At 44.9% G+C, this 11,241-nt stretch overlaps 2 protein-coding genes across 2 annotated transcripts in view; one reads left to right on the forward strand and one right to left on the reverse strand.

Annotated features, from left to right (window-relative positions):
• LOC123960356 (scavenger receptor cysteine-rich type 1 protein M130-like) overlaps positions 1–11,241 on the forward strand; it is a 549,618-nt gene that overhangs the window by 142,835 nt on the left and 395,542 nt on the right. The gene's annotated exons all lie outside the window — the stretch shown is intronic.
• The window catches only part of mfsd14bb (major facilitator superfamily domain containing 14Bb), a 16,850-nt gene continuing 5,609 nt past the window's right edge, over positions 1–11,241 (reverse strand). The window contains exons 3-12 of the mRNA XM_046034818.1: positions 11,034–11,096; positions 10,164–10,291; positions 6,467–6,581; positions 5,707–5,925; positions 5,451–5,564; positions 4,071–4,142; positions 3,186–3,298; positions 2,989–3,086; positions 2,746–2,888; positions 1–2,177 (exon numbers count right to left, since the gene is read on the reverse strand). Coding sequence (XP_045890774.1) covers positions 1,950–2,177; positions 2,746–2,888; positions 2,989–3,086; positions 3,186–3,298; positions 4,071–4,142; positions 5,451–5,564; positions 5,707–5,925; positions 6,467–6,581; positions 10,164–10,291; positions 11,034–11,096 — 1,293 coding nt within the window. The 3' untranslated portion in view covers positions 1–1,949. The remainder of the gene's footprint in view (positions 2,178–2,745; positions 2,889–2,988; positions 3,087–3,185; positions 3,299–4,070; positions 4,143–5,450; positions 5,565–5,706; positions 5,926–6,466; positions 6,582–10,163; positions 10,292–11,033; positions 11,097–11,241) is intronic.

Raw genomic sequence — 11,241 nt, forward strand, 5'->3', positions numbered from 1 at the left:
ACGAGATCAGAGCTTTCATTTACACAGACGAAGGTCCGGGCCGTCGGGCCTGGGCTGGAAATACATGTTCAAACTACATCAGTAACTCAGAGCGCTTCATTTGTGCTGCCTGGAGTGGCGGGCGGGCGGGCGGTGTTAGGGAGGAGCCCTTTCAGCTCACAGCAGCCTGAAAATATCAGACAGGCTCAACACACTTCAAGTATTTAAAACACCTTAAGAACAGATGAGGAGAAAGATCTGATGAGATCAACCGAGCGCACGGAGCCGGGGAAGAAAGAAACCAATCGGTGTGCACGATTCAGCAGCTCTGGATTTAACTTTTCAGCTTCGTGTCGGGTTTCCTTCACTCTCTAAACTCAGGTGTGTGGCGAACTTTTTACAGGCTAGCTTTTTACAGGATAAAAGATGTTTTTGCTATAAAAACTTTGGCAAAAAAAATATATAAACCGATATTAAAACCCACAGCAGCAAGTTAGTAAATCGTGCATACAAATAATTTTTTTCCCGTACACCCTCCTGGCGCCGCAGAAGCACTTCAAACTGTTTCATTTCATAAATATAATCCAGGTTTCCGACCGGACGCCGTTTCCTCCAGCAGGAGGAGGAGGATGATGTCACAGACGGCCGGAGCTTGCACATGCTCAGTGTGAGCGAGTTGTTGCGGTAACAGTCCTGATATTTGTGTAAACTGTCAGCATGTGGAGACAAACAGCAGCGACAGACAGACAGAACGACGCTGCCCCCTGCAGGCGATGACTTCCTCTCCTGCGTGTCCCACAATGCCGAGCAGCTCTGACCTCACCGTCCTCTCCCCGTGTGTCTTTGTCCCGGTGAAAAGTCCGTCCTTTTGGGGACAGTCGGCTGTGCAGTGAATTCACACCCTCCTCCTCGCTGCTGGTCCTGTACAGCGAGGAGCGTTTGAGCTTGTGACCTCTGCAGACCCGACGGGTGGAGTTAGGGTGAAGCATGTGCACAGAGAGAGGGGAGGCAAACTGACCCCAGCGTGTTTAGGCGGCAACCAGACTGACGGCTTCGAAAAACGTGAGTTGATTTCAGAAACTGAAAGGCCGCCGCCGGGAGCGTCGCACTTCACAGAGATAACTCACAAGCGATACGTTTTCACGAAGCGTTCGCCCCCCCGTCAGCGTTTCATGACCCCGTCAAGAGTATCTACACCAGATGAAGGAGGCTGGAGTTCACACCTGTAGCAGCTGCGACTCGCAAACGTCTTACAAAAGAGGAACTAAAAACAGCGGAGGGAAAATACAAACAACCGACAGCAGTAAACAATTTGTTTTGTTGTTAGAAGTCCCTAAACACATATTTTGTGATTCGGCGACGGGGCCCTACACAAACACGATTGTTGTTTTCTCTGCTTCTCGCTCTCGTTTGGACTTCCTGTTACTGGTCCCACTGAGGGTTTGAAGCCCTTTGGTTAAATCTGTCCAAAAGGCTTTAGGTGTATAAAACAACTGAGCAGAGCTTCATCAAAAGTGGAAAAACACGTCATTTTAATAAGATAAAAGTTGTATGTTGCTGTAAAAAACCAGCAGGGGCTGCATGAAAATTAACGACGGGGGAAACCAAGATTTAGATTTCAGCAGCTGCGGAGGGACGACGACCACGAAGAAGCAGTTTACCTTTCTAGGTCTGAGAAAGGAAACCAGAACAGAACCAGACTACCGGCCCGTTTATATCTGGCATTTCAAGTTAGAATCTAAATCGTTAGGAGCCGAAGTGAAACGACGAGTTCATCAAAGGGGATAAACGTCAGTAACGAAATGAAGCTGGTCAGTGTGATGGCCGCCTAACGTTACCTGACTCTCTTATCTGAACAGTCTGTAGAAATAAAAAAATAAAAAGCTGGGAAAGATTTCTTCTCAAGGGGGGCGGGACTAGCAGACAGGGCTTCAGGCCCCAGTGCTGTGATTGGCCGGGCCGGCCGTCAGTCACATGCTGCTGTCCTGCAGGAGCGGCTCGATGTCCTCCGCGTCGCTCGTGGGCGTGGCCAGGGGGCCGGCGCTCTGAGCGTGCGCAGCAGAGGAGCTGCTGGACTTGCGGACGGAGCAGGTCTTGATGTCGGTCACCGGGTGATCGGGGATGAAGACGGCCACGAGGAGAGCGAGTAAGACGGCACACGCTCCGAACAGGAAGGGCGGGCCGGGGATGACCGACTTCTACAGAAGAAAGAAAGAAAGAAAGAGAGAAAGAGTGAGTGAGAGAGAGTGAGAGTGAGAGAGAGAGAGAGAGAGAAAATCCTGTCAATTAAGTAGAACATCATGACAAAGAGACGGCGGGAAAGCGGATATTTAGTTTCTTCATGGTGTGAAAAGTGCGGGAAGACGTTGTCTTTGTTTGCAGGACTTATTGTTACTCATGTTGATGTTTAGCAGGTTAGCATGCTAACATTAGCTCATTAGCTTTAAACACAGCTGAGGCTGATGGGAACGCCATGGACACGTTAACATGTTGACCAGATGGAAAGTCACTAACCGACCGGCTTCATTCTGTTCGTTTGTTCTCTGGAAACGTAGTTTTGATTAAAACAATACAGCGAGAGGCCGAAATGAAAGAGGTCTCTCCCACAACTTCTCAGAAATCCCAGAAGCCGAGGAACGAACCTGGTTTACATCCCCGTCTCTAACTCGGAGGACCTGGGTGTAAAGTTTTACTCTCGACACAACGGAGGATCCTTTGGCTTCAGGTCAAGTTGGGGAATTCCTGTTCGTGTGCGTGCGAATGTACCTTAGTGCTCTGAGCGGGTCGTCCCGCCACCGGCTCCATGTCGTTGAGCTCCACGTTGAAGAGGAAGAAGATGAAGCCGTAGAGAGCGGGACCCAACCCGTTACACAGACCTCTGATACCTGTGATCATCCCCTGGGCCACACCTGAGACACACACACACACACCGAGAATACATCATCACACATGCGTGAAACTCTCACAGAGACAGAGGAGGCGGGACGGACGACAGACAGGTGGACTGACCTTGCTGGTCAGGTGCCGCACTGTGTGACACCAGAGCAGAGACTGCTGGGAATGTGATGGAGGACATGGCTGCTACTGTTCCTGCTGCCCACATCATCCTGAAACAGAAGAGAGCAGAGACGCAGAGTTTGTTTTTATGGTCCGAACACACATGTACGAGAAACGACTGCACGTCCCGGGAAACACGACGCACTCACCAAGGCTCGGAGCCGAAGCCGTACCAGGCCAGCTGGAAGAGCTGAAAGCCCAGACCCAGAAGAACTGTGTTCTTATTACCGATGGTCCTCATTAAAATGCCGAGGAACAGAGTCTGATGGAGAGAACAGGTGCGCGGTGAAGGAAACGATAAAATACACAGGCCACAAATTCAGCAGCTCAATCTGAACATTATGTTGGACGTTTCCTGATATATGAACAGTCAGAAATAATTAAATGAAATGTGACGTTTGTCTGCTGCAGCCTCGTCCTGAGAAAGAAATAGAAACCAAAAGGGAGAAATTTATATTTCAGATGTTTATGCTGCCTTGTCAAAACAAAAAATTACCATTTTATATTGCACCACTACTCACTCCATATGTACAGAAGAAGAACACAGGGAGCTTATTTTGATGCTCTATTAGAACAACATGTTTATTATTATTACCCCAAAGAAATCAAATGAATTGTGATTTCAGCTGGACTTAATTTGACCCAAACAACTACGGAGGAAACATGAGGCGCAGCCCAAGATGTTTGTTCTGCAGCATCTTAAACCCTCGACCGCACGACTTCCTGATCAGACCTCTGCTACCACATCACTGCACAAACAACAAGCTGCACCAACTGCAAAAAACTCTGCCAGACCGCCACCTTCAGAAAATCATTTACATCTAAAAACGCAATTTCAATTTGGCTCAGAGGACGTTTGACGTAATGACAAGGTAGAGGAATTACCCACTGGTGTAAAGCCTCTCTGTCCTAATCTGTTACAGGCAGCTCAGTGAAATCAGGATATTTGTGTTTTCATTTGTTGTCTGCTCTTTTTATTTTCTCAAACATTCAGATGGTTTCCAGTATTTTAGCCTGTGTGGTTGTTTCTGTACCTGAGCGACTATAGAGAGGACTCCCACCATGGCGATGAAGGCAGCGATGGCTGCAGGAGAAAACTCAATCACCTGAAACACACAAAACATGTCTGTCAGTGACTCACATGCATGTCATCAATGTAATAATATCATATTGAGGGAGGGAAATTTACTAAATGAACTGTTTTTATGGTCTGAACATCTTCTTCATTAGTTAGGAGAACATTTTAACTTTCATTACAGCTGTAAGGTGAAACGTTTCCTGTCCGTGTTGCTGCATGACTTTGCAATGAAAGGGAGTAAAATCGATCGATCAGTCAATGAGGGATCAAAAAAATACATCTGACTGTATTTAATTCACACATAAAGTAAAAAAAAACATGAACATGTGTCAACACACGTGGCCAGTGTCATCAGGTAGCTGGTTACGGTGAAAGCCATCAGCACAAACGTTAAAACTGTTCATGAGAAAAAGAAATTTACAATATTCATCGAAGAGCAAGTAACATATTTAAGTCTTTTGAATGAACACGGTGGAGAGTTCAGTTGTGTGAACACAAGAAACATCCGTTTGTCACGGTTAGCCATGTTTCCTGTTTACCGTGAGGTCGACCTACTACTCTGACCTGAACGGAGAAACGCTACCATATAAACGGCGAGTAACGTAGGTGACTTCAGCTAAGCTGTGGCTACATGCTGCTGTGAAGCGAACGTGCAGAAAGGACGAGACGGTCCCAGAGCAGAATAAAGAAGGTGAAGACGAAGTTTAGGTCAGCAAAACTGAGACATGATGTAAATTTCAGGGATAAACAATTTTCAGGGATCAATAATGACTGAACTTCAAGTTATTCTGCAGCAGTGGAAGGAAAGGAAACTTATTTCTACAGTTAACACCCCGGAGCAGCCTGTTAATACATCCTCAGAAGCTTTATTTGGACTTTATTATATAATATTAATGAAGGCAGACAGAGCAGCTGGTCATCTGTTGATCCTACAGTGAAATAACAAACAAAACTTCTTCAATTATTTGTTAATTTTAGACCTGAAAATGTCTGTTTTGGTGATGGAAATGTTGGTTTTAACTCTGAGGTTCAAATGACTGACTTTTTAGTCCAATATGTCGTCACCGCTTGAGCTGCAAATTGCAGTAATGCAGCAGCAGCCGCCTGTGTTTGGACTGACGGCTCGACGGAGCGCAGGAGGCGTCGGCAGTCTGGCTGCTGACGTTTACTTCTACCTCGGTGATGATGCGCTTTCCAGGAAGTAGCAGTTTTCCATGAAGTTCAAGGACCCAGATCCTGAACAGCTCAGTTTGCCGACACGGGTGTGTGGAACAAATGTTGGCTGCTGCTTGACTGACTCTGTGTGCGTGCGTGTGTGTGTGTGCGTGCGAGTTACCTGTCTCAGGTAGAGGAAGAAGCTGGAGTACTGTCCGGCCTCAGGCAGGTAGGACAGGAACACCGTGACACAGATCAGCAGCACTGTGCTGTCTTTCCCCACTCGACGCAGAGACTGAACACACACACACAACAAGCAGCTGTGAAATATGCATTATCATATGTTTCATGATCAGCATGTAGAGGATCAGCTGGTTAACCGTGACCTCTGACCCCCTGCTGTTGCCCCGCGGGGTGGTTTCAGTGTCTGTACTCACGGCGAAGGGGTCGGCCTGCTCCCAGGAGATGGGGAAGCCCCAGGACGTCAGCCGCATCTTGTCCGGCAGCGACTCCGGGACCACGAAGAACACGAAGGCGATGTCGGCCACGGCGATCACCGTGGCGATCAGGACCACCAGGCTGTCGCCGTACTGCGCGGACAGATACGCCCCGATGGCCGGGCTCGTCACCAAACTGGCCGCGAAGGTCGCCGAGACCTGACGAGACACAAACGCACACAGAGGGGGAGTTTCAATTAATCCCAGAATCCTTTTGAATTAGAGGTCCAGTATTTTTCTGATCAGGCGTCTGACACACAGGGTCTGATGTTATTATTATTATTAATGTCATAACACAGCAGTGAGGTGGAAGTAAGACTCATTTTAACATTTACTTCCATTATTATTATTATTCTAATGAGCTTTGTGTCCTTTTTCAGTGTGATTGTATAAAACGTTTGGATAAATTGTTAATTAATAGAGTAATAAAACGTTGCAGCCCTAAACACGATCACTTCTGGTCCTTTCGGCTCAACATAAAGCACACAGACGACATCAGAGTCCTTTTTTACTTCCTGTCCTGTCTGTGACGCCGGTTCACTGCAGGAAACACCATGAACTCCAGTTTGTTGTGCAACATTCAGAGGCTTCATCTTTAAAAGCCGTCGTCTCGGCATTATATCGCTCTGTGAAAGAGTTCTGCCACAAAGCTAAACACGCTTCCTGGCTGATGAAATGTGCAGCGTGTGGCGGTAGTTACCAGTCCGTAGGCCGTGCTCCTCTCGTGCTCCTCTGTGATGTCAGCTACGTAGGCGAAGATCACCGAGAAGGTCACAGCAAAAATCCCAGAGACGGAGATCAGAGCGAAATACCACCTGCACACACAGACAGGAAACAGCAGCTCAGAAACACATCGCACTAAAACAGCAGCAGCAGCAGGGCTGCACCATGTGGTACAAAAACAAATCATACAGCCAATATACTACTAATATACAGATATTACGATTTGTGATATGTGGCAATGATCAGATCTGCATCAAAAACTATTAAAATGAAGCTATGCTGGGGTCTGAACCCAACAAAGACTTGAAATCCGTAGAGCAGGGCGGGCATCTCTGCAGATACTTCCATCAACAGCATGTTCAGGATCTCTTAAGATTTCTGGGTGAAAGAGGACGTTTGGACGCAACGTGATCTTGTAATTATCCTCGATATCAAAACTAACACTGCAGCTGCTGGGACACGTCTCAGGAAGAGGAGGCAGGCTGTATAAACTTCGAATAATAGCTTTTATTTGCTAAAAATCACTGAATTGACCCTGCATATATTTGGGACAGGCACAAAACTGAAACTACTATGAAAACACTTTATTTATTACCAACAGTATGAATATTACTAAATATTAATAAAAATATTATATCAAATACACCAATTCGTTTGCTCTGGCTCCGACAGACGGCTTAGGCACTTTTATTTTGAAGGCAGCAACGTAACGAAAACAACAACAGGGTGCGGAATGAGAGAAGTGTGGCAGAAGCTGAGAGTTGGATTCATTTTTATGAAAAGCTGTTTTGGTCGGTGGACCCTTACAGACTAAAGGAAGATAAATAATCAAGGAACGGACACATTCGGACTTAACGAGGTCTGCTTTTTTTATTTATTTTTTTTGCACGTGGATATTTTACAAGCAGCACTATCCCTGCGAAATTAAGCTGAATAAATAAAAATAAACAGAAATAGAAATTTACGTAATGACAGTTCAACGGGCTCGGGAGCGGACGTGTTGCGTTTTCAGAACTGCCCATTTCAAATTCTGGTAAAAAAATAAAATGTTTAAGCTGTGTGTTTTGCTTTGTGTCATCTACACCATCAAGTAAAAAAAAAAAGAAATAAAAAAGTCAGAATAAACTTTCTGTCTTTTTGAATTACTTTCATCCAAAACTAATTTCTCTTCCAGGAGACATTTAAAGATTCTGACTTGTGATTGATGGAAAATTAATACGACAAAGCTTTTAGCATTTTCTTTTAATAATTCAGAAATAATTTTAACATCTGAATGTGTTCGTTTCTGCCCTGCCGGCGCTTTAAGGCTGCATTAAGTAAGACGTCAAAGTGAAATGTCTTGTGAGTTTCTGCAGGACGGATTACACTAACTCAGAACTTTTTTCAGATCAAATCAAAGTTCATCTTTTCATCTTGACAAACAAAGATAGTTTTTAGACAAATGTTTTTTGTGGTCTAGATGTTATACAGTTTGCGGTTTCTATGAAATCCAGGGACCTTTCGGGGGAAAACAAAGGGACATTCAATGCTTCTGCTCATGTTTCATGCATGACATCCATTCAGCAAATACACTGTTCACTTTCCAAGAAGAACACATGACGCCGTGCGCGAGATCAGCAGGCGAGGGCCGTGAGTTTTAAGTCCCTGATCCTCGGCCGCTCACATGAACAGCATGTGACTGTTCAAAGTGCAACCGCCCCGAAGCCCGAGCGCAGAGATCAGACCGGGGCTGCTGGAAACCAGGATCAAGGTCCATCCACGGAGACGTCACCAAGTGTCTCGTTTTGTCTGACAAACGTGTCATTCATTGTCTGCAACTCATATTTAAATGTGTTCATTTTAACTGTTTTTAGTACCAATATATAATTTGAGGCATTCTGCACATTACTTGTTTCCCACTCCTATAGTCAGAAAAGCAAGAGGAAAGAGATTGTTTATGTTTAAGGCTCCTTCAGACTGGAAGAACTCAAACATACGATCTTCAACGTCATTTCACATATTTAAAAATAGTTTGTCTGCTTATTTTGAGTTCAATTGTTCATGTTTCAGATGATGGTTTACCTATATATAATTTACACCATCTTCTTTCTTCTCTGTTTTGCTGAGCAAGTATTAGTTCACGGCCTCTTTGTGGCCATCGAGCAGTTTTATTCTTTTAAGTACTTCTCTTTTGATGTTCCTTTGTTCGTCTTCATTGTAGTGTGTAAATTGTGGTTTTGTTTTTGTCTTTCTTATGATTGTAATGCGTTTGATTTGTCTCTTGTTTTGTATAGTGTTTCAGGACTGCTCTCAAAGGGTTTGTCCTATTCAATAAACTTGTACAACATATAAAACAGAGGAACGGCTCTCACAGCAGACCGGCTGCTTTTGTCTTCTTAAAAAATAACTCAAAAGGGATGCAGAATAATTTTCTGTTGATGGACAAATCTATTAAATTGACGTGAGATCAGATTCACGAGGAGACGCTGCAGACCTCAAGTACACATTAACTCAAGTATTAACGTTCAGGAACAAAAATCTCAACATGAATGTCTTTGATTTCAGTTCTTCCCCTGAGAGGAAGCTGCTTCAGACACACCCAACATCTCAGTTTCACAGCTGATATTAAACCAGGTAGCGCCGCTCGTTCCTGAGCTTGAGGCTGGTCTATAAAGATTTCCAGCCCAAATTATCCTGTTTTACAGACATAATCTTTAGGTCGCCTCCGATCACAAACCCTGCAACAGCCAATGAGAGCGAGCTGGGCAGGAAGCGTCTCCGGCGTGTTGTCTCTCTGCTCTATGAAATAAAGAGAGTCCCTCTTCTCAGCCTCGAGTTCATCCACAGTTTGATTCTGTTCTTTTTCTTTTAACACAGCACACACACAAGGTCAACCAGCTGACGACGACAGTCTGCCTCCATGTTTCGTTTCTGTCTGAAGTCACGTTTGATCACGTGAGATTCTGTGAGATCTATACCTATATATAGTATAAACACACCAAGTGTTAGTTTGGACTGAACCGTCTTCTTAAGATTAAAATATTAAACATCGGTTCATTCTGTTGTTACGTCTGTGATCAGTGAAGATCAAGTAGTGCTGAAACTATTAATCAATTACACATCTGTCATGAATTTAATTAACAGCTAGTTTTGATAGTTGATTAATCATTTAAGTCATTCATCAGGCGTAAACACCAACAATCCTTTCTGCTTTTCTCAGCTTCGTCTGACAGTAAACGAGACTTGTGAAGACGTCAGCCTGGACTCGAACCAACAGACTCATCAATAATGAAACCGACCGTTACAAACGTGACGCCGCCTGCAGAGCGGCTGCCATACAGGAGGTGTGTCACTTCAGACGCCGCGATGGAGGCGTTTAGTGTCGTATAAGCCGATCTGATGTCGGAGGATCGGTTTAAATTACTTCCAGGAACAAACTGGACTTCAGCAGGAGCGCCGACAGAGATCTGCTGCATGAACGGCCACACGGGAGATTCACAAACCCTCCGGTAACCACGTTTAGCTGGACAAAGCGGATGAGGTCACACAGAAGCTCTCAGCGATAAAAGGGAAACCAGCATTTGACATTAACGCTGAGCTGGAAAAATATTTTCCAGCTGCATTTAATAAGAGATGCTCAAACAGAAGAGGACATTTAAAAGGTTAAATGACGTTAAACACACAGAGTGACTCACCACGGGCTGATCCTCATGAAAGGGATGGGGGCGCAGGTGAAGAAGACCGTCATGAGGAGGAAGGACTTCCTGCCCCAGATGTCTGACAGCGCACCAATCAGAGGTGCCGACAGAAACGACAGGAAGCCCTGAACAGGAACGCAGAAAAACAAACATTGATTTAAAAATTAAGCAAACAGTTAAAGTAATTTTCAAGCAGGAACCATAAACGTCTGATGGTTCCAGCTTCTCAAATGTAAGAACGTGCTGCTGTTCTTGGTCTCACATTTAATGAAGTGAATTATTTTGGGGGGTTTTGGACAAAACAAGACGTCGTCATCAAGAAAATTATCTGCAGACTCAAATATAATGCAAACAATCTTTACATTACAACATTTACTGCTTTTAGTAAATTAGACGGCCGATGGCGTGGAGACGACAAGAAACAGGAAATGACCATAAAACTCAAAGCCATTTTATACTTCTGCATTTAATCTGCGCGGACTTCCTCAAACATTTAACTGCACGTCGCAGAACCGCAGAATACAAGAACTGTGATTGGTCGTCTTGGTAGCGTCGCATGTCCGGCTTGTCCTTCTTCTGCTTCAACGGCTCAAATAACATCCACAGCGAGCCACGCAGATTTAGCATCAGACAGGTACTCTGAGCTGAGGATCAGAACCGGGTCAACATCTCTGAAAGCTGCTCTGACACTATATTCTCCTGTTTTTACCTTCCCTTCACCGCTGGATCGTCTTTTACTACTAAAATATATTCTTGCTCATTTGTTACTTTATATTATTTACCGTTTCCTGTTTGCTGCTGTGACAGTGAAACATCCCCGACAGGATTCCTTCAGAGTTTTATAATAAAAGGTTGTGCTGGTCTTACCTTCACCCCCTGAACCAGGCCGTTCATCAGGAAGGTGTGCTGAGGGAACGTCTCATGGAGGACCTGAAACAACAACAACAACAACAACAAGTCATGTCGAGGGATGACACAAGAACAGATTCATCGGGGATCAGATACATGGAAGATGGAGACAAGTGCGTCTGCAGGGACAGCTTCGACTTTACCGGGGGGGGGGGGGGGGGTTCAC

The sequence above is a fragment of the Micropterus dolomieu genome, linkage group LG21 (genome assembly GCF_021292245.1).
Source record: "Micropterus dolomieu isolate WLL.071019.BEF.003 ecotype Adirondacks linkage group LG21, ASM2129224v1, whole genome shotgun sequence".
NCBI lineage: Eukaryota > Metazoa > Chordata > Actinopteri > Centrarchiformes > Centrarchidae > Micropterus > Micropterus dolomieu.